General features: G+C 40.7%; 1 protein-coding gene across 4 annotated transcripts in view; it reads left to right on the top strand.

The window, feature by feature from the left end:
- NLGN4X (neuroligin 4 X-linked) overlaps window positions 1–24,743 on the top strand; it is a 476,850-nt gene that overhangs the window by 430,390 nt on the left and 21,717 nt on the right. For all 4 annotated transcript variants that reach the window (XM_077480817.1, XM_077480819.1, XM_077480821.1 and 1 more), the window contains one exon: window positions 728–1,517. In XM_077480817.1, the coding sequence (XP_077336943.1) occupies window positions 728–1,517 (790 nt within the window). The remainder of the gene's footprint in view (window positions 1–727; window positions 1,518–24,743) is intronic.

Raw genomic sequence — 24,743 nt, 5'->3', positions numbered from 1 at the left:
AGAAAGAAACAAATTAAAACTTTGGCTATACAATCACTTTAATTAATTATACCAAAGGCTGCATAAATCTAAATCATGTATTATTCTTATTTATCCTAATCTTTATTTTTCTTCTTTTCACTTTGTTGTGAATTTAAGTTTTTAAATATTTAAAGAGATATTTGTTTAAATGTGCGTTCGACTAGTTGCATTTTATTTTTAGGTATATCTGGTCTTTGAATAAATATTTTTTACAGTTAAGGAGATATTATTTGCTTAAATGTGTTTTAAACAAGTTGCCTTTTATTTTTAGGTCTATCTGGTCATTGAATAAATATTTTTACTATTAAGGGAAAATTATTTGTTTAAATGTGTGTTTAACTAGTTGCATTTTATTTTTAGGTCTATCTGCTCATAGAATATATATTTTTTTACAATTACAGCAATATTATTTGTTTAAATTTGTGTGTTAACTAGTTGTATTTTATTTACAGTCTATCTGGTCATTGAATAAATATTTTTAAAGTCAGACATGTCTTTAAATAAAAATCCAGCTAAATGCTATTACTGAAATAAAAGTAGAATGCACTAAATAAGAAATCACATTTCTGGTGCTAAATGTTATTGTGTTAAGGATGAGAATTTAGAAAACACAGAAACAATGTATGGATTATTTCCTTAGTAAAAGCTGCATTGTTGTATGATTTTTTAAGTTTTTCATTTGCATTTATAAATTTTGCACCTGCAGGTTTGTTCCAAAAAGCAATCATACAAAGTGGAACAGCCTTATCCAGCTGGGCAGTGAACTACCAGCCTGCCAAGTATACGAGGATATTGGCAGATAAAGTGGGTTGTGACATGCTGGATACTATTGACTTAGTTGAATGTCTTCGGGAGAAGAACTACAAAGAACTCATTCAGCAGTCCATCACACCAGCCACATACCACATTGCCTTTGGACCAGTCATTGATGGTGATGTCATTCCAGATGACCCACAGATACTCATGGAACAAGGGGAGTTCCTAAACTATGATATTATGCTTGGAGTTAATCAAGGAGAAGGCTTAAAATTTGTGGATGGCATAGTAGATAATGAAGATGGTGTTTCACTAAGTGATTTTGACTTTTCAGTCTCTAACTTTGTAGACAACCTGTATGGTTACCCAGAGGGGAAAGATACTCTCCGAGAGACAATAAAGTTTATGTATACTGACTGGGCTGATAAAGAGAATCCAGAAACAAGAAGGAAAACGTTGGTTGCACTTTTCACAGATCACCAGTGGGTGGCTCCTGCTGTTGCAACAGCTGATTTACATGCTCGATATGGCTCCCCAACCTATTTCTATGCATTTTATCACCATTGCCAAAGTGAAATGAAACCAAGCTGGGCTGATTCTGCCCATGGTGATGAAGTTCCTTATGTATTCGGTATTCCTATGATTGGACCCACTGAACTCTTCAATTGCAATTTCTCAAAGAATGATATCATGCTCAGTGCAGTGGTTATGACATATTGGACTAACTTTGCCAAAACTGGGTATGTAGCATTTTTTTCTTTTTAACTATAATAATATTTGTTGTAGAGTTCTTTGCTATTTGTTATTTGCTATTTTGCTATTACATATCCTAAGTATGTCCAGCCTTTTTCACATTGATAAAAATATTAAATTCTGAATTTTATAAATACCGTATATACGATCTTATAAAAATAAACCCATTTTAACCCTAAGCTATACTTAAATGTAGCTTTCTGTCTATCAAAGGGTACATGCCTGTAACTTTGTAGAAAAAAAACTTAGATGACAAACTGCCACCATCCTGACAGAAGTTATGAGGTGGCTCCACGTTTACTGCTGGGTATACAGGGGACGAAAATCTACCAAAAATGATCACTTCAGCTCTTTTTCCAACAGAAGCCAGATTCACAAACAGCTTCTGTCCAACAAGCATGCTGAAAAACCAATGGCTGCAAGCGCTGATTAGTGTGTTCTGGCAGGGGGGTGGGGCAGTCCAGTCCCCCTGTCAGAACACAATAGCTCAGCAGAGAGATCGCTACACTAACATCAAATGTGTTAGTACAGTGCTCTGTACATTTTTTTTTGTTCAACCCGCTGGGTTGAACCAAAAATGAAAACGTATATAAAAACGTATATTGTGTACTCAGCTTAAGTGATATTTCAGTTATAGGTGCAGTATACAGGACCAAATCACCCACATGACATCTGAGTTTAAAATTCAGATTTCATCCCGAAAAAGCTTTTAATATGAAATAGTGTACTTGGTGTATAAATATGATCTTGCACTAGTGCACCATTAACCATTTAAGGAACGGCTTATACTTATACTGCGTCAGGGCAGCCCTTAATCGCAAAATCGCATACCTGTGCATGACCTGCTTCTTTGGTTCTGATTGGACACATCGGGAGCCAATCAGCAGGTCCAGCTTAGCGAGGTAGAATGATGGGTTTGTAAACAAGGCAGACCACCATTCTGCAAGAGAGGAAAATGGAGATCTTGTGTTTCTGCTAAGCATAAACAAGAATCTCTGTTTTCCTTTACTCAAAGCACATCCCCCACAGTTAGAAAGCACTCATAGGAATCACATTTAACCCTTTGATTGCCCCTGATGTTAACCCCTCCCCTGCCAGTGTCATTTATACAGTGGCAGTGCATTTTTTTAGCACTGATCACTGTATTAGTCTCACTGGTCCCCAAAAACTGTCACTTAGTATCAGATTTGTCTGCTGCAATGTTGCAGTCTCGCTAAAAATTTCTGATCACTGCCAACCACAGAGGTGATGAAATATCACCCAAAAGAAAGCTATATTTGTGGAAAAAAAAGGAAATCAATTTTATTTGGGTACCATGTCGCACACCTGTGAAATTGTCAGTTAAAGTAATGCAGTGCCAAATTGCAAAAAATGGCCTGTTCAGGAAGCAGATAAAACCTATGGGAGCTGAAGTGGTTAAGAGTTCAATTACTAAAATTATGTTTTATGATTTACACATACCAAAATATTTGCATAATTCACCATATACTCTGTTTTTCAAGGACTTTATGGATAACTAAACCCAAGAACAAAAAATAGATATATTGCAGCTTACCGGTCTTTAGATGGTGGTGGCTGTGTTAGTATTTTTTTTTTTCAGGCTAATAATTTCAGCAACGGCAGGCAATACCTGTGGAACTTGTCAGGCAGGCATTGTCTTTGTCACTTCCTGTGAGCTGAAACATAAAACAATGTTATATTCCTTCTATAATCTACAGATCTCATCCCCCCACATGTAACTGCTAGACATGTTTGAAGTCCAGTCTTGGTGGCAACCCTGTCTCGCTCCATAGATCCATGGAGGAGAGAATGTAGCCACTCTAGGACAGAAAGTCAGGCAGGAACATCAGGTAAAAATTAAGAAAAAAAAGCATGAAACAAAACAAGATAATGCAGCCACTATATTTATGGACTGTAAGTGTCAACACATTACATTTTTGATTTTGGCTTTAGGTATGCGTTAAATTAATTTTAAATAGACAAAAAATGCAACGCTGGGTAATAAACTAATAATGCTAGTGATTATGAATAATTATTATATACAAAGGTTTGTTCTAAATAATCAAGTAATCAAAAAAAAAAATCATAATAGTCCATATGTGTTAATATGATCAATCCATAAGCAACAAACAAAACAAACAAAACACATGTATCAAACGCAAAAACAGTTCACGGGTGAAATAATCCAACAAAGAAGTGTTCACAAATGAAATCCAAATGATAAGTTTCCACCCCTAGTGCAGCCCACCTAGGAATAAGCAATGGAGGTTTACCAACAAAAACGGCGACCGACCTTTATCAGGGGGGGTCACATAAGGCTTAGTAGAACAGCAGGCTTGCTGTTGAAGTACCACAGACTGTCCTCACAGGTAACCGGCCAATGTCTATGGAAAGTGGTTTCAAAGACGCTTCTGTCAGGAGATGATCACTGTGCATCAATGGACATTTCCTTTCACCAGTGGGATGTAGTCATCCAATGGATTTCTGCAAAAAGTTATAAGGAGAAAAAAAGACTCCAATAGTGCAGAGATACCTTTGACTAATTTATTAAAAAAAATGTACCAACAGGTTTACAATACATAAAAATGTTCCTTGCAAGGATAAAAGATAAAAAAGCTCTGCTAATTTTCAAAGAAGCGATTCGCGCACGAGCACTGCATGTATGAGCAAAGTCCCCAGTACGTCGGAGGCACGGGTACCCGGAAGTAAACAAAGCCACGATCGCGGCTGTCAGCATGAGATCGATGAATCTTTCCAGCCTGGAGGAGAGATGTGGAGTCTTATTCACCCCACATCTCTCCATACAGAGGACCTGTCACATAGATTCCTATTACAAGGGATGTTTACATTCCTTGTAATAGGAATAAAAGTGATAAAAAAAAGAAAAAAAAAGAAAATGTAAAACAAGTGTAAAAATAAAAAATAAATTAGGGTAAGTAAATAAATAAATAAAAATGTAAAACGCCACTGTCCCCGGTAGCTCGTGCTCAGAAGCGAACGTCCACGTAAGTCCCGCCCACATATGTAAACGCCATTCAAACCACACATGTGAGATATCGCCGCGTGTGTTACAGTGTGTGCAACAATTCTAGCACTAGACCTCCTCTGTAACTCTAAACTGGTAACCTGTAAAAAAAATTAAAGCGTCACCTATGGAGATTTTTAAGTACCGAGGTTTGGCGCTATTCTATGATTGTGCGCAATTTTAAAGCATGACATGTTAGGTATCTATTTACTTGGCGTAACATCATCTTTCACATTATATAAAAAAATTGGGCTAACTTTACTGTTTTGTAATTTTTTAATTTGTGAAACCGTTTGAAAAATGATTGCGCAAATACTGTGTGAGATATGCAATGACCGCCATTTTATTCCCTAGGGTGTCTGCAAAAAAAAACATATATAATGTTTGGAGGTTCTGAGTAATTTTCTAGCAAAAAAATTATGATTTTTACATGAAGGAAAGAAGTGCCAGAATAGGCCCGGTATTGAAGTGGTTAAGCCCTTTCTGCATGCTTGTTCTGGCTCAGAATTAATTAGCAGCCCATGTATTTGTCCCAGTACAAGTTTACTTTAAGAAAAGGAAGTTATACTTCTTAAAGTCATGCTGAAGACAACCTGAAAATAAAATAATCTGAATTAATTCCAGTATGTAAATATAAGTGAAATGAAACACTAGATGGCGATGTAGCACATTAGATTTATTATTGTTATAAAGAACTACGTGCTCTGTTTTTTATATAGATAGCAATTTATAATATTTTGTAATTATATAGTTTCACTTCCTTAAAAAATAGTGACAATAATAATGAGAACAATATATATATATATATATATATATATATATATATATATATATATATATATATATATAATTATTATTATTATTATTATTATTATTATTAATCATCATTTTAGAACTGTGATATAGAAGAACCACATCATTTTTTCTTATTTCCAGTTACTATCTCTCCAACAAGTTATACTTTTACAATATTATATAAGAAGAGGTATTGATGTTATTACCATGTTAATGGGTGCTGCCATCCTTAATTTTCAAAGCAATTTTAAAGTATATACAGGATGTTTATAATACAGCACTTTAGAACATACATATAAGACCAAATCCTTTTACAAAAGTACAAAAGTTATTTTATTTATTTACGGTATTTTACAAGCGTAAACCAAAACATTACTTGAGGTAGACAAGGTACATATCATAAATCCAATATTGATGATTGATTGATCTTTAACCACTTGCTTACTGGGCACTTAAACCCCCCTCCCGCCCAGACCAATTTTCAGCTTTCAGCGCTGATGCACTTTGAATGACAATTGTGCGGCCATATAACACTGTACCCAAATGAAATTTTTATCATTTTTTTTCCCACAAATAGAGCTTTCTTTTGGTGGTATTTAATTACAGCTGGGAGTTTTATTTGCTAAACAAACAAAAAAAGATGGAAAAAAAAATCACGTTTCATAGTTTGTTATAAAATTTTGCAAACAGGTCATTTTTCTCCTTCATTGAAATGCGCTGATGAGGAGGCACTGGTGGGCACTGATAGGCTGCACTGGTGGGCACTGATAGGCTGCACTGGTGGGCACTGATAGGCACATTTAAGGCGGCACTAATAGGCACAGATAAGGCAGTACTGATGGGCACAGATAAGGTGGCACTGATGGGCAAAGATGGGCACAGATAAGATGGCACTGATGGGTGGCACTGATGGGTGGCACGGATGGGTGGCACTAAGGGGCACTGATAGGTACCACTGATAGATGGGACTGATGGGCACTGATAGGTGGCACTGATGGGTGGCTCTGATAGGTGGCACTGCTGGGCACTGATGGGCAGCACTGATGGGCACTGATGGGCACTGGTAGATGACACTGATGGGCACGGATATGTGGCACTGGGGTGCAGCACTGTTGTTGGGGCAGATTGTGGGCACTGACAGGTGGCACTGTGGTCACTGATAGGTGGCACTGTGGGCACTGATGGGTGGCACTGATGGGGGGCACTTTTTATTATTTAGGTGGCACTGGCAGGGGGCAGGTGGGCACTGATAAGCTGGCTGTGATCGGGACTGATGTCCCGATCACGGCCGCTGGTGATCGGCTTTTTCTTTTCTCCTCGCGCTGTCAGCGCGAGGAGGAAAAATAGCCGATTACCGGCTCTGTTGTGTCACATGATCAGCTGTCATTGGCTGACAGCTGATCATGTTGTAAGGGGTCGGGATCGACCCTTTGCTCCGATCCATGATCAGGCAAGTCTCATAGACTCGCTGATCACAGAGTGCGCCGTGTGCGCCCCTCAGGGGGTGCCCAGGCTGCTCGTGCACGGGACGACGTCAATAGACGTAGTCCCGGCAAAGCAGGTCCGCGCTGTCCTAACAGATAAGAGAAAAAACACTGTATAGAACACCACTAACGAAACATTTATATATTTTTCAAAAAATCTTCAATGTTAATTTTCTATTTATTGGTAATCAAAAAATGTTATAGCAACCACACCTATGTTACACTGTATATGTACATAATGCTTGTATCTGACAATACATGTCACTATTTATAAAAAAAAATCACAAAATAGTGATGTCAGATTATGACTAAGAAAATTCCAATTTGTGAAATGCGTTAATCTCTGCCAGGTCTGCATTGATGTCAAGATGTCTATGATGTTGTCTAATGATTTTTATCTTTAATAAAGTCTTCACTTCTGCTTCAAACCTGCCCTCCTATCCAGATTGCTGTCTGGGCATGCACCGTGAGGTTGAAGCATGGAGTGGCTTGGCTTTGCTTTCTATCAGAGAGGGACTCTTGCTTTCTATGGTGAAACAATAGTCTCATTATAAAGGAAATATCATACATTTGCAATGCAAGTACTGTTTCCCCAAAGAAAGCTAAGGTTCAACTTTGTAGCTGCTGCCAAGGGATAGTTTTTTTCTTCTCAGGCTGTAGCTGTTTTGGCAAGAAATCAAACTTTGGACATTAAGCATCTTTTGTTTTGATGCTCCTGTAATATGTTTTACTGATTTAAACTGCCTGTCAGTTTTTTAGGTGGACCTGAACGGACAATCCATAGACCTCTAATCCGAAAAAGTGTGACGGAGGAAAAACCTACTTTTCCATCTGTCTGAGGATCGGATCGGGTGACCAGGGACTCTACGGTCCGTCATCATCCGATCCCCCATAGGGGAGAGAGGCGCTCTGACAGGTCCGTCCCTGCACAGTATGCAGAGATGGACCTGTCATCTGCCTGCTCAGCGGGGATCGACGGAGTGGTCTCCCACTGAGCAGAGCGGGCTCCGTTCATGGACACGTCTGTATGAAGGAGCCCTAAGGATTCAGTTGGGCTTTAAGATAAGATAATGCATGCAAGAGGGTAATTGGTGACCAATAACTTTATAAAGATGTGGACTCTTTTCCTTTTCCCATATGGCAGCACTAGGCTAATCATCAGCAGAAGAACTGTCATTTAGAAGGACAAGGAGTCAGTCACATAATCCCCATACTTGCAAAAACAGGATAGAGTTATTTGCTATTGATGAATAACTAAAATAACAAGTGACTGAAGATAGGTGGGTTTGTGCTGCTGTAGAGGAAGGAAGTTAAGCAAACCTTCCATTTTGCCCTGCATATTGGTCACTTAAACCAGGTGAGAGCACAAGTGGAAAGGTGATCAAAAGGTGTAGGTGTAATGAAGGTGGATTGTAAGTGATATTGCAGAGAGACATTTGATTTTCAGCACATGGGATAATTAGAGTGTAATTTTGTTTGGACTTACATTTTTGGATTGAGTGGAAGATAGCCACGGAACACCCTGTAAAAGTCTATGGGGGAAATCTAAAGTGCTAATTTTAAAGTCTTATATGCAGGTTATTGTTATAAAAAGTGTTTGGGGACCTGGGTCCTGCCCCAGGGGACATGTATCAATGCAAAAAAAGTTTTAAAAATTGACGTTTTTTCGAGAGCAGTGATTTTAATAATGCTTAAAGTGAAACAATAAAAGTGTAATATTCCTTTAAATTTTGTACCTGAGGGGTGTGTATAGTATGCCTTTAAAGGGGCGCATGTTTCCCATGCTTAGAACTGTCCCTGCACAAAGTGTCATTTCTGCAGGAAAAAAAAGCCATTTAAAAGCACTCGCGGCTATAATGAATTGTCGGCTCCCCATAATACAGAGAACAGTCATTGAAAGTCATTGATAAAAAAAAATGTGTGGGGTTCCCCCCAAATTCAATTACCAGGCCCTTCAGGTCTGGTATGGATACCAAGAGTGGATTACCACCGCTGGAATCTTTTTTTTTATTTTTTTATTTTTTTTTAATAAAGGACTTATCCCATGTCTGTGTCTTTTTTAACAATTTTTTACACTTTCTTTGTGAAATGGTAGGGGTACAATGTACTCATTACCAATTCAAACAGACGGGGATGGGATCTGGGGGTCCCCTTGTTAAAGGGCGCTTCCAGATTCTAATAAGTCCCCCGCCAGCAGACTCCCACAGCCACAGGCCAGGGTTTTGGGGATGAGGCCCTTGTCCCCATCAACATGGGGACATGGTGCTTTGAGGGGTCACAGACTCCCAAAGCATCCTCCCAATGTTGAGGGCATGTGGCCTGGTACAGTTCGGGGAGGGCTCTCTCATCCCCCCTCTTTTTCTGTGGCCTGCCAGGTTGCATGCTCGGATAAAGGGTCTGGTATGTATTTGTGGGAGGAACATGCCATTTTTTTTTTAATTTGGTGTGGAGTTCCCCTTAAAATCCATACCAGACCTGAAGGGTCTGGTATGGATATTTGAGGGGAACCCCACGTCATTTTTTAAATTTGACACGGGGTTCCCCTTAATATCCATACCAGACCTGAAGGGCCTAGTAATTGAATTTGGGGGGAACCCCACGCATTTTTTTTTATTAATGACTTTCAATGACTGTTCTCTGTATTACGGGGATCCGGCAATTCATTATAGCTGCGAGTGCTTTTAAATGACTTTTTTCCTGCAGAAATGACACTTTGTGCAGGGACAGTTCTAAGCATGGGAAACATGCGTCCCTTTACAGGCATACTATACACACCCCCCAGGTACGAAATTTAAAAGAATATTACACTTTTATTGTTTCACTTTAAGCATTATTAAAATCACTGCTCCCGAAAAAATTGCTGTTTTGAAAAAATTTTTTTGCATTGATACATGTCCCCTGGGACAGGAGCCAGGTCCCCAATACCTTTTTAAGACAATAACTTGCATATTAGCCTTTAAAATTAGCACCTTAGATTTCGAACGTTCGAGTCCCATAGACTTTAATAGGGTTTTTCAAAAGTGTGTTTGTCTTATTTAACAATTTTTTACACTTTCTTTGGGAAATGGTAGGGGTACTTTTGTACCCCCAAATCATTTCAAACAGGGGGGCCGGGATCTGGGGGTCCCCTTGTTAAAGGGGGCTTCCAGATTCTGATAAGCCCCCCTGCCCGCAGACCCCCACAACCACCGGCCAGGGTTGTGGGGATGAGGCCCTTGTCCCCATCAACATAGGGACATGGTGCTTTGAGGGGTCATAGACCCCCAAGCATCCTCCCAATGTTGAGGGCATGTGGCCTGGTACGGTTCAGGAGGGGGGTGCTCTCTCGCCCCCCCTCTTTTCCTGCAGCCTGCCAGGTTGCGTGTTCGGATAAAGGTATGGATTTTTAGGGGGACCCCATGTCAATTTTTTCTTTAATTTGATGCAGGGTTCCCTTTAATATCCATACCAGACCTGAAGGGCCTGGTAATTGAATTTAGGTGAACCCCACGCTTTTTTTTATTTTATTTTTTATCAATGAATGAATTGTCCGCTCCATAATACAGAGAACACTCATTGAGTGTTCTCTGTATTAAGGGAGCCGACAATTGAAAGTGATTTTAAAAGACTTTTTTTCCTTGCGAAATTACACTTTGTGCAGGGACAGTTCTAAGCATGGGAAACATGCGCCCCATTCACAGGCATACTATAGACACCCCCCCGGTACGAAATTTAAAGAAATATTATACTTTTATTCATTATTAAAATCACTGCTCCTGAAAAAACGGCCATTTTTAAAACTTTTTTTTGCATTGATTCATGTCCACTGGGGCAGGACCCAGGTCCCCAAACACTTTTTAGGACAGTAACTTGCATATTAGCCTTTAAAATTAGCACTTTAGATTGTGAACGTTCGAGTCCCATAGACTTTAATAGGGTTCTAAAGTTCACACGAAGTTTGGGTCTGTTCGCAGGTTCTGGTGCAAAACGAACAGGGGGGTGTTTGGCTCATCCTTACTCCTCAATGAGCATAAGGGAAGGGCACATTTCATGCTCTGGCTAAGAGATTTAACATATACCTTATACGTTACAAAATGCTTTGTTGCACTGTTACCATGCAAGTGGCCTTTTTATCTGCATTTACACCACCACTACTTTTAACAGAATACCACAAATTAAATTGTTTCTTTTTCTCTCTGAGACTGAGGTCGCGTACACACGCGGGGACTGTTCGCCCAACTTTGTCCGCTGAACAGTGTTTCGGCAAACAGTCCGCTCGTGTGTGGGCTTTCAGCGGACAGTTTCAGCGAACAGTCCGCTGAACAAGGTTTTTCGGAATTTCCGAAAAACTGTCCGCTGAAACCTTGTTTCAGCGAACAGTTCCCTCGTGTGTAGGCTTGTTCGACAAACTAAGTTCCGCGCATGCTCAGAAAGGCTTTACACGCCGAAAGTTATAATGCAGTGTATAGGACGTCGTATTTTTCGTCCCGTCGTACGTGCCGTTCACGTCATCGCGCACGGTTTCAGCAAACTGTTCGTACGTCGTGTGTGGCCATGTCCGTCCATGCTAATTTTGAGCGGACTGGTTGCCGAAACTGTTTGACGGACAAAGTTGGGCGAACAGTCCCCGCGTGTGTACGCGGCCTGAGTGTTCCTGCTGAATTACTAAATCTATATGGTTATCATTTGGAAGGTAATTCTGGATTATGTGTGCCCATTGCTCATCAAAACTGGGTGCATATTGACCTACCAGTGGCATGGGCTAATATCTTTACAGTGAGTTGCTTTTCAATTATGGATGGATGCATGTAGTGATACTTCACTGAAATTTTTTGGACTGTAATGTCCTGTACGCAAGGTCTGACTTTTCGGCGGAAAATGTGTGATCGGATCGTGTTGTTGGAAAATCCGTTCGTATGGGACTAAATCGGACTTTTTCTGTCGGAATTTCTGACACTCAAAGTTTGAGAGCTGGATTTAAAATTTTCCGACAACAAAATCCGATCGATTAAATTCCAATCATGTGTAGACAATTCTGACGGACAAAGTGACACACATGCTCAGAATAAATTACAAGACGAAAGCTATTGAATACTGGCCCGTTTATAGTCCCAACGTACTTGGTTTACATCACCTCGTTCTGAATGATTGGATTTTCCAACAACTTTGTGCGACGGTGTGTATGCAAGACAAGTTTGGGCCAAAACCCGTCGGAAAATTTCCAGCGGATTTTGTCATCGGAATGTCCGACCGTGTGTACAGGGCATAACACAGATGTTGTTGGTTGATCATCGTTTGACATAATATTGAATTATTTTATTTGTGTGTGTGTGTGTGTGTATATACTGTATATACAGTATATAAATATGTGGATGTGTGTATCTTTGGGGACAAGAGTGTGGTCATTTTTAGCAACATTATTCTTTCTGTCCCTAAAATCCATTTAAAATAAATGGAGCTACACATTGACATATCAAATACAGAAAAATCTTAATAAATTCTGTGTTTATGTTCTTCTTACTTAGGTTTGTTGTTATGACTATTTTCAGTTTCACAACCTGATCCATTTTTACCATGTAGGTTGTGTTTTAAACTTGAATGCTGTAATTATTCTATATTGAATGGTGTAAAACAGCTTATTTGCATTTATTGATTGTGCAAGCTATCAGCATTAGCAAAACTACTGCTGTAAGCTATATAGGGTAAATATAATTAATGTAAAACGTATACTTGATCAATAAACAGAAAATTTTATGCTGATATTTTATGGAAGAACACCAAGACCATTAACCAAAACCATCCTAGGACAACAGCTTTCTTCCTGCATAATTTTTATCAAGCATATTTTTGCATTTCTGCCTGGATAATATTTTCCTTTAACCTTGCATTTTTTTTTTTTTTTGCATTGAATTAAAAGAAAGCTACACTCAATGCTGCAATAGGGAACAGTAAATATTTTCACTGAAGGTTTTAATGACAGGATTTAGCATTCCAAACTGCAGCCTTTCTGCAGTGCAGTGTGCAGACTGCAGTACTATGAAAAGGTTTTTAGTGATGTTCTAAATTACATGGCTGGAAATGGAAACTATTGTAAGATGTCTCTCATTTTCTATAAAGTTTAATAACCAGTGAAAACATTCTTGATAAACAAGCAAGACATTACCTTGTTTTACATTAAATTGAAAAAGTTAAATGTTGTTAATTCATGCTGCATGTACTTTGATAGCCAAGAGCTGAGGGTAAATATAATTTACTCTAAAGAATGGCAATAATTAGTGCATTTTAATAGACAAACTTATATGTTAAAAGGTCCAAATTACTTTTGGTTTCTTCAAGTAGTGCCCCTTCCTGGGGCTCTCAAGTTCAACTTTTAATAGGAATTTGAGTTCCTCTCCCAAGCAACACATACTCTCTTTTCGTTCATTACCCCATAGCTCCATTCAGCTTTCAGGAGTAAAAAAAAATACTTAATACTTTTGGGAATGGTGGAGCATGTGACAGCACTAAGCCAAAAAGCACCGATGCTGTTACATGGTAAAAATCCATTGTTCATTTATTTTAAGGTATGACTTGAACAACTCATAGGGGTCAAGTTACTAAAACTGGAGAGTGTAAAATGTTGTCTACATAGATCATCTTCCAGGTTTATTTTATCATAGCTTAACCACTTGCCATGGCCAAGTCTGACACATCTATCATATATGTAAAAATCTGTGTTTGTTTGCTAGAAAGTTACTTAAAACCCCCAAACATTCTCTCTCTCTCTCTCTCTCTCTGTGTCTCTCTCTCACTCTCTCTGTCTCTGTCTCTCTCTCTGTCTCTCTGTCTCTCTCTCTCTGTCTCTCTGTCCATTTCTCTCTGTCTCTCTCGCTCAGTCTCTCTCTCTCTCTCTCTCTCTTTCTCTCTCTCTGTCTCTCTCTCTCTGTCTCTCTCTCTCTGTCTCTCTCTGTGTCTCTCTCTGTCTCTCTCTCTCTCTCTCTCTCTCTCTATATATATATATATATATATATATATATATTTTTTTTTTTTTTTAGCAAAGGTCTAAGCCTTTTAGCTAAAATAGCGTTTAGTGCAATTTTTTTATGTCACGCAGTTTTTGTGCAGTGATTTTTAAAACACAATTAAAAAATATAGAATACACTTTAATGAGTTAAAAAAATTAAAATATATATATAACCCTTTTTTTTTTGTAAAATATAAAAGATTATGTATGTCCGAGTAAATAGATACCCAACATGTCATGCTTTAAAATTGTGCTTGCTCATGGGATGGCGACAAACTACGGTACTTGAAAATCTCCATAGGCGACGCTTTAAAAATTTCTACAAGTTACCAGTTTAGAGTTATAGAGGAGGTCTAGTACTAGAATTATTGCTCTACCTCTGACATTCACAGCGATGCATCACATGTGTGGTTTGAACACCATTTATATATGCGGGCATGGCCTATGTATGTGTTCACCACTGTGCACGAACACTACCTGTAAAAGCAAAAGATCCAAAAACTTTTTTTGATCTCTTGCTTTAACAAAAAAAAAGCCTTGTTTACATGCTGGAGTAACTGGAAGTGACCATCTTGCCTTCACTCATCTCTATTGCAAGCCATCGGTGCCACTGGATGGGTTCAGGGCTTCACCGACCGGTCAGGTCAGCTAAGCCCAGGAATCACCGGGAAGCTGCAGGAGGGGGGACACCCCTACCGGACTCTTCTAAAAGTGATCCAGTGGTTAATTCACCACTTGACCACTTTTATCTTGTAGAGAATCACCGGATGAAAAAAACAAAACAATATGAGGATATGGCATATTGCTGCAGCCATAACCCTGGCATCCCACTTGCTGACTAGGATGTAATTTGTCTATGGTCCGGCCGACAAGTGGTTAATTGAACAAGTTGAAGTTAGAAGCTGATTGGCTACCGTGCACAGCTGCACCAGATTTTGTACGCTTCAGTTTTAGAAGGTCAACCCTAGTGTTTACACAGGGGCTTGCCCTATTCCTCGTGGTTGAACAGAGGGCTAGAGAAACAATGAATGATGAGTATCTGCTAATTTTGAGTAAGAATTAAAGTGAATTTATGTTTTTCAGTGGCTTCACACATATTTATTTTCTCACCTTAAGAGCGCTCATCTGCTGGTAAAATCTGGTATTGCTGTAAAGATACACATGTGATTCTGTAGAGCAGGGGTGCCCAACAAGTGGCCCGGGGGCCACATGTGGCCCGCGGAACCCTCTGATGTGGCCCTCGATCACCTGCTCTAAGATGGCAGGTTGAGAAGCCCAGATCATGGGTTGCCGACCAGCCATTCCAGAGCAGCAGTTTTGTGAATGAAGCCACTGGTAGTGGAAGCAAGTGGCTGCGGGGCAGAGCTGCTTCCTGTATGGTGCACGCTCCTGTCACAGGCAGAGTGATACCAAATGCACTCCGCCTGGGACAGCAACAGCCAGCGATACCAGAATGAAAGACAGTTATTAAAAGTAAGTTTACTACTAAATTCACAGTATATATGGATATATCTGTTTTGCAATGGTTACGGGGCTGCTTTCAAACTGATCCACAGGTGCAGTGCAGCTGCGGGTTACCTGCATTGAGCCATAGACTTCTGTTATTACCTGCAGGTTTGTTGTGCCTTCAGAAAGCGTGCCACACCTGCAGAATATAATAGAAGTTTATGGCAAGGTGCAGCTGACCCTCAGAAAATCCACAGGTTCACTACGCTGCACCCGCGCTTTGGGCAAATCGCAGTGCATCAGTGTGAAAGCAGCCTTAGTACCCTTTCACATGATTGGTCCGACCCAATTGAACTTACTATTCACCTCTATGGAGCAGCAGATGTAAACAGACTTGTGTCTGTTTAAACCCGACAACCTAAAAAAAACCAGAAAGGGATCTACCCCTGCCGTCTGGGCGAATCCGATTGTATCAGAAGGCCCATAGAGTAGAGTGGGCTGTGTCTGTGGGCACGGACCTGTCATCCTCCCGCTCTGCTCATTGTGGCCCGCGACCATTTACCAATCCAGTTAAGTGGCCCTCGCTCTTCAAAAGGTTGGGCACCCCTGCTGTAGAGGGTAAAAAAAAAATTAACAGCAAGAAGGGTGTCCCATTGCTGTTTTCCAAAAATGCTCCATGAGTTGGGGACCTTTCTTTGCCCACCAAAAGGGTTCCAAACAGATAGAAACTTTTCATTTAAACTGAAATTTCCAGTTTGGTGACACATTAACAATTTTTTGTAACAGGAATCATTGCTCTGAACATTTTTAAACAGAAAATTCCTTTATTATGATAATAATCCAGGTCTCAAAAGTCACATTGCCAGCTCTTTTCAGAAAAAAAAATGATCAAGCGTCTAGCTAGCTTCAGTAAAAAAGACTGCATTTTCCTTTCATACACTTTTAATGCATAATGCCCAATATGATGAGTTTACAAACTTAGACTATGGTTTCAATGTGTATATGTACATTGTGAAATTGATATATTAAAGTTGTAGCATTTAGTAAGCTGAACACTAACTTGGCTTAGTAAATAATATCATATTGTATATTATTATATATACCAAACAGTAGTAAAAAGATAAACAGCCAAAACACTGTAATATTAGAATACTATAACAGCCCTAAGATCAAATATGATATTAAATTAAATATCACAGTGTGTGCTCTTCCCCACGCATCAGAGTCTATGAGAAGTAGATGATAAAAAGGACAGTTCAAAAAAAGGGAATTTTTTGAGTGTAGAATTGGAGTTGTCCAAACAGTGCACCTTTCACCAGAGACAGTGTAGAAAATCCACCTTGTGCCGCACACTCCCCCAGGGGGTCAAACTCACTGGACTCCTCTTAATAAGCCAGAATTCAAGTAAACCAGGCACCAGCAACTCAAATCCTATATCCTCATCAACATCCCCCTCAAGATCCAATAATACAGGGACTCCAGAGCAATGTCATAAAATACAAGAGAATCGGCACATAGTGTAATCTCGTCTATTTTAGACACAAACCCCCCATATGTAACAAGACCCCTTAGTAAACTGCGTACATTAAGTTAAAAATCACAAGTGTATAAAATGTGTAAGATCCAGAGGGCACTATCGCTATACTCGGCCGTCCTGGATGAAACAAGAATTTCCTTGCAGAAGCTGCTATCACTACCAGTTACACAGTGGAAGGCGGTGGAGTGCAGGGCGTCATGGCTGGGTTGTCGTGTTGGTCACACCCTGACCGGTTTCGTCATCCCATATTTCCACAGAGGTTGTCCTCCTTTTTGTTTTAGATATTATTATACATACCAAATCATATACAGGGATGTAAAACAGGATTGTGCCTCTTAGAACTTGATTGGATAATCTAAGTAAATGCAGCTTTACTTTATTATCTAAGCTAAGTGAAAATTCCCTACACTTTTAGTAAATCAACCTCACTGGCAGCAAATGGAGTGCTGAAGAAAGCCAATTATGAGTGATGAAATGAAGAAAGCCTGAGGGCTTTCACACTGGAGCGGTGCGCTGGCAGGATGTCAGGAAAAGTCCTGCCAGCAGCTTCTTTGGAGCGGTGAAGGAGCGGTGTGTTTACCGCTCCTCCACCACTGATCCCCATTGAAATCAATGGGGCAGCGATGCAATATTGCTGGCAAAACACTGCTATTGCGGCGTATTGAGAGCGGTTTTAACCCTTTCTCGGCCACTAGTGGGGGGGGTAAAAGCAGCCGAAATGCGCTGCAAATCCGATGGTAAAACACTGCTAAAAATAGCAGCGTTTTACCGCCGACACTATGGCCGCGGCAGTGTGAAAGGGGTCTTACTCCTCAAAATATAATGTCTGTACATTTTTCATGATGGCAGCAAATGGAGTGCTGAAGAAAGCCAATTATGAGTGATGAAATGAAGAGACTTTATTGCAAGCCCTACCTTCTGTTTGAAAAGCAAGCTTTAAAATTACAACCTGTTTTAATTCAAACCTTAGATGGGAAAACGAACAATGCAGTTTATCTGCTTTCAGGGGATGCAGTAAATGAAAGTCTGAAAGGCTGTACTATTTAGTGCACCTTTTAAGGTGCATTGGGGTTGATTTACTAAAACTGGTGCGCTCAGAATCTTCTAACTTCAGCTTGTTCAATTAAGATTTGGCAATAAACCTGGAAGCTGATTGGTTTCTCTGCAGAAGTGAGCCTGATTTTGCACTCTCCAGGTTTAGTAAATAAACCCCATTGTCTACAAAATTAGACAACCTTATTGCTTACTGAATGAATCATGTACCACTATGGAATATTTAGACCAGGGGTCTCAAAATGGTGGCCCTCCAGCTGTTGCGAAACTACAAGTCCCATGAGGCATTGCAAGGCTGACAGTTACAAGCACGACTCCCACAGGCAGAGGCATGATGGGATTTGTAGTTTTGCAACAGCTGGAGGGCCGCCAGTTTGAGACCTCTGATTTAGACCAATAGTGTGATGACAACTATATGTATGATGACAATGAAGACAAAGCCTAGGATTCTTTTTAGTTTAGTATTTTAGACTAGGAAATAATTGACATGATTATTATTATTATTATTATTATTATTATTATTATTATGGATATTACTATACAAGAAGTGAAACCAAAACTTAACAAAAAAGGAGTGTCTATTATTATCATTATTGTAACAAAAGCAATGTGCCATGCTGCATTGCCATCTAGTGTTTAATACCGCTAATGCACATTCGTATTACAGTAGGATGAAGAGTAAACATTATTAACAACACATAATGGTAAAAATATATAATAAATAAGTAACATCTCTGTTTGTGAAATCTTACACTGTTAGACTTTGTAAAAAGCCAAGAAGCAGGGGTGTAACTAGAAATCACTGGGCCCCATAGCAAAATGTTTTATGCCCCCCCCCCCCACGCTCATCCAGGGGTGGTTCCAGAGTCTAGACTCGGGAGGGGCACTGCCAGAAAATATGATTTTGTTGGAGGCAATTTATCGGGGAAATGGCTGATGTTGGCGCTTCATAATCACGGCACCATGGTTGTTATGGTGTCAGGATGATTGAAACATATTATTTATATTATTACATTGTTATAGAAAATGAAATAGTTCAACTAACCATAATGCAGAATCAGTGGGAGCCCCGTGTGTGTCACTTGCCACCGTCGCCTGCCACCAGGTGAAGATTTTCCCTTGTCACACAGTGCAGATTGTCACTTGCCACGTCACCTGCCACAAGTTGTGGATTGTCACTTGCCACGTCACCTGCCACACATTGAGGATTTTCACTTGCCATGTCATCTGCCACACATTGCGGATTGTCCACTTTGCCACATCACCTGCCAGAAGTTGCGGATTGTCACTTGCCACGCGTTGCAAATTGTCCACTTTCCACGTCACCTGCCACCCATTGCGGATTGTCCACTTGCCACGTCACATGCCACAAGTTGCAGATTGTCACTTGCCACATCTCCTGCCACACATTGCAAATTGTCCACTATCACCTGCCACAAGTTGCGGATTGTCACTTGCCACAAGTTGCAAATTGTCCACTTGCCATATCACTTGGCACACATTGCGGATTGTCCACTATCACCTGCCACACATTGCGGATTGTCCACTTGCCACGTCACCCTCCACAAGTTGCGGATTGTCACTAGCCACGCGTTGCAAATTGTCCACTTGCCACGTCACGTGCCACACATTGAAGATTGTCTACTTGCCACATTACCTGCCACAAGTTGCGGATTGTCACTTGCCACATGTTGCAAATTGTCCACTTGGCATGTCACCTGCCACATATTGCGGATTTACCACATGCCACATCACCTGGCACAAGTTGCAGATTGTCACTTTCCTGCTAAGGTGGGGAATGGGTATTGTCACTTCCTGTGTCCCAGTCAGAGTCAGGCAGCAGGGAGATGATGTAATCTCTCTGCTGCCTGCACAGTGAGTGAGGGCGGAACTACCAGGATGCAGGGCGGGCGCTGGATGGTGAGAGATGATGTAATCTTGCTGCTCCGCCACCCGATGATTGGCCAGTCCACCCACCGAGCCTCCCAACTGGCAGCGCCCCCCCCCCCCCCCCGTGGATGGGCAGCTCAGAGGCTCACCCACTGCCCATTCACCAGGCCCTACTTGGCTGCTAGCCCCATAGCGCCCGCTATGGCAGTATCTCCGTCACTGCCAAGAAGCTAATTAAAGTGGTTGTATACCCACACAGATTTTTTTTATTTTTTTAAAACAAAAAACCAAGGCAAAGGCATAATGAGTTAGTATGCAGTGCATACTAGCTCATTATAAAATACTCACCTTAGAACGAGACATCAACATCTGATCCTGGTCCACACCGAGGGAGCTGACATGTTCCCGTTTCTTACGGGTATCGCGGCTCCGGCACTGTGAGTGGCCGGAGTCATAATTACATCACTCTTGCGTATACGCGTGGGAGTCTTTTTCCTGGACCTTCAGCCAGGCCTTCACAGTGCATGCGCCGCTGACATCAGTGGCTGCATGCAAAGTAAATATCTCCTAAACCATACAGGTTTAGGAGATACTAATTTTACCTACAGCTAAGGCTTATTATAGGCTTACCTGTAGGTAAAAGTTAAACAAAAAGGCTATACAGCCGCTTTAATGTTCAGAATATAGTACCTCTTTTACCTTTAGTAGTATATTGGGAGCCAGTTACATAGTTAGGTTGAAAAATGACACAAGACCATCATTCAACCAATAAAAAAATAAAAAATAATAATGAAAAATCTCAATACCCACGTTTTCTCCACCGGTGGAAAAAAATCCTTCCTGATGCCCTAAAGCAATTTGATATTTCCTGTATGAACAATCCCTGGTGTTATTACTTGAAAATGTTTATAGACCGTTATATTCTGTCTGTTCAGAAATGCATCCAGCATTTTTTTTAAACAACTAACTAAGCTGGCTGGAATATTTCCCTAGGGAACCTGTTTTACATTTTCACTGTTCTTACTGTGAATAAGCTTATCTATATGCAGAGGTTAAACCTCTTTCCAATTAGTATCAAAGAGTCTCCTTGTCCTTTGTAATGGCCTTAAAGTAAATACCTAGTTCAAATACCAAAATCGCTATAAGGGTCATTTATGTAAGTTATACATGGTGATCATACCCTCTGAAGCTGAAGTTTAGTATTGTTTGGAGAGATACAGCATCATACATATTAGTTATGTGTAATAGCATGTATCCCATTGCCTGCAGGAGGATGCGTCCGATAAAAATCTTCTCTATTGTGCCTCCTTCAGAGTTGCTGGATACTGCCCTGAGCGGCTGACATCTACTGTACCACTGTGAAAGTTAATAGCATCAAAAAGTTTGACCACTCACCCATCCACTTCTGCCCTCTCTGCCATTCATAAAACTTCTACTATAATTGTCCTACAAATGTATCACATTATGTCAATAGATGAGGAGCAGTTGATTGGATGGGGTATTTGAATGGCAGTATGAGTGGCACAACTTTTCTCTGTAGCAAATGCTGCTGTGAACTCTCACAGCTCCAGCTCCAGAAAACAGAAGCTCAGGACAATAGTCAGTGGCTCTGGTGGAGGCACAGTAGGGAAGATTTTTACAGAAGCAATCACCTGCAGGTAATCAGATACATATCATTAAACATAACAAATGTGTATTGTGCTGTGTCCCAAAAATAAACCCATGGTTTAAATATTCAAAGGATTATAACTTCAGTTCAGCTAAGCTTTCCTGATACCAGAGGTCCTCCATGGCACATTGTTTTGTTTTCCCTTCTCTGTTTCCTCTCCAGCTCCCCAAGATTGTGAAAACATGGCCAAAACTGTTGCTTACAAAGGTTTCCACTCACCTCTGTTGTAAATTAAGGTCGCCAAAGCCTACCCATACAAAAACTCCTGATACATGAGAAATGAGGAAAGTGATGTATCAGTTGTCTTCAGGGTGACATCATCATGTTGATTTGATGATGTTGCAGATCACAATATACAGTATGTAGTATGTGTAGGGCTCTGCCAGTTAACCACTTTAATACCGGGCACTTTCGCCCGCTTCCATCCTAGCCCAATTTTCAGCTTTCATCGCTCTCGCACTTTCAGTGACAATTGCGCGGTCATGCTACACTGTACCCAAATGAAATTTTTATCATTTTGTTCGCACAAATAGAGCTTTATTTTTTTCTTTTTGCTTTATTTTCTTTTACACTCCCGCTGAAGCCATTTGCTCTCCCTCCTCACACGCTGTTTCTGTGTGAGGAGGGAGAGCCGGCAATGAGAGATGATCTCATATGTTTACATATGAGATCATCTCCCATTGGACACTCAGATTGAGTGCTAAATGGTCGTTTAGCACGATCTGTGATTGGCTGTGTCCAAGGGACATGGCCAACACAGGAATTCCCCGATGCGCATCACGGAAGTAAACAGGAGGATATACAGGGAAGCCCTTCTGGCAATTGGAGCTATCACATACTGTAGACTGACAAGCCCCTTATGTGATAGCATAATGCAAATTCCCTTTGATGATCAGGTTTGATTGTAAGGTTGATTAAACATCAAGGGTCCATTATACCCCTAATATCACACTGCACTCCATTGAAGCTGATCAAGCACATATCATGCTAGACCAGCTTCTGATCAGCTGAAACCAAAATTAAAATCTCATACCTTCTGTGTTCACTCACTGCAGAGATACCCACTGTGACTGTCCCACAAGCAGTGGAACAAGGAATGAACTTCTACTTGAAATATGAGAGTCAGATAAGGAATTGTAAACCGTTTCCAATGTGTTAGCCAGGAGTCAGTTTACAGGCCAGAGCCGCTACCAACATAAATCCTACATAGGTGGCTGCAACATAGTTAAATCTACCATCAACAGTTACAAGATGTGTTCTTATGAAAAATTATATACACTATTAACAACAAGTCAAACTAGTTGTGAACCAGATATCACCATCTGTCACAGTATAACATTGGCTATGTTATCAGTAGGGATGAGCCGAACACCCCCCCGGTTCGATTCGCACCAGAACTTTCGAACGGACCCCAAATTCGTACGAAGTCTATGGGACTCGAACGTTCGAAATTAAAAGTGCTAATTTTAACTGCTAATATGCAAGATACTGTCCCTAAAAAAGGGTTTGGGGACCTGGCTCCTGCCCCAGGGGACATGGGTCAATGCAAAAAAAAGTTTTAAAAACTGACGTTTTGGCGGGAGCACTGATTTTAATGATGATTAAAGTGAAAAAAAAGTGAAATATTCCTTTAAATATTGTGCCTGGGTAGGTGTCTATAGTATGCCTGTGAAGTGCCACGTGTTTCCCATGTTTAGAACAGTCCCTGCACAAAATGACATTTAATGGAAATAACGTCATTTAAAACTGCTTGCGGTTTTAATGTTATATCTGGTTCCTGCAATATGGTTGAAAATCATTGAGAAAAATGGCATGGGTAGCCCTCCCTGCCCATTACCAGCCCCTTTGGGTCTTGTTCGGATATTAAGGGGAACCCCGTACCCATATTAAAAAAAGGAAATACGTGTGGCCCCCAGGCCCTATGTACTCAGAACAGCAGTATACAGGCGGTGCAAACAAGACAGGGACTGTGTAGATTTGTTGTGTAAGTTGAATCTGTTTGTAATTTTCAACTGGTACATTTTTAAAGTGTAGCTCCAGTCAAAAAAACAATTTTTAAGCTTTTTGGTAAACATAGGGAAGGGTTATCACCCCTGTATAATTTGTTTTGCCGTCCGTCTTTTTTCATCTCACTTGCTGTTGTCTCCTTCCGTTTGCAAGTAGGAGATGTTTGTAAGTTGGATGTTTGAAAGTAGGGGCCTGCCCTATATGCTCTGCAGAAATGGCGGAACAAGGTGTTGGTTTTGCCACAACATTGTAAGTCCTCAAAGTGACTCTTGGTGGGCGCTGGAGCACCCTGCTGTGAATGATTATATCAATAATTGTAATTACATGCCATTGTTGAACAGTGGTAGAAAAATTGACCTTTGGTGGTTGTGGTGCTGGTGCCACAACACTATAAGTCCTCACAGTTACTCTGGGTGGGCAAATTATTATATCAAGAATTGTAATTACATGTCCCTGTTAAACAGGGGCTGAAAAATTGGGCTGCTGGCACTGGTGCCACGACACTGCAACCTCTCCCATATACTCTAGTTGTAGTGCAGGAATGAGCCCTGCTGCAAAGCATTGCATCAAAAATTGTAATTAAACGCCCCTGTTAAACAGGGGCAGAAAAATTGGGCCTTAGGCACTGGTGCCACGACACTGCAACCTCTCCCATATACTCTAGTTTTAATGCAGGAATTAGCCCTGCTGCAAAGCATTGCATCAAAAATTGTACTTAAACGCCCCTGTTAAACAGGGGCAGAAAAATTGGGCTGATGGCATCAACCAGAACCAGAAATGTTCTTCCAACATATCAGCGGAGGAGGAAGAGGATAGACAATCAACATAACAGGACAGTCACTCAGCATCAGCATAGGCAGTCTTGAAGGGATGTGGTATTTCAAAAAAAATTATTCGGTTACATCAGCTTCAGGTGCTTGGTAGCTGTGGGTGATCCAAGACTGATTCATCTTGATGAAGGTCAGTCGATCAACTGATTCGGTGGACAGGCGCACCCTGTGATCGGTAACAAAGCCACCAGCAGCACTGAAGGTGCGTTCCGAAAGAACGCTGGATGCAGGACAGGCCAGTAGCTCAATTGCATACTGTGCAAGCTCTGGCCAGTGATCCATCCTCAAGACCCAGTAAGCCAGAGAATTTTCGGTGGGAAAGGTGTCCAAGTCTGACCTTGCCCCTAGGTATTCCTGCACCATGTAAATCAGACGCTGGCGATGGTTGCTGGAACCGATCATACCTTGGGGCTGCGGACTAAAAAATTGTCTGAAAGCATCGGTCAGACGGCCACTTTCTCCACCGCTCCTTCTGACCGATGCCTCAGCAACACA

The sequence above is a fragment of the Lithobates pipiens genome, unplaced genomic scaffold (assembly GCF_037356315.1).
Source record: "Lithobates pipiens isolate NorthernLeopardFrog02 unplaced genomic scaffold, aLitPip1_a1.2 Scaffold_16, whole genome shotgun sequence".
Taxonomy (NCBI): Eukaryota; Metazoa; Chordata; class Amphibia; order Anura; family Ranidae; genus Lithobates; species Lithobates pipiens.
The sequence above is the reverse complement of the archived record's forward strand: the minus strand, read 5'-3'. Positions and strand labels throughout refer to the sequence as shown.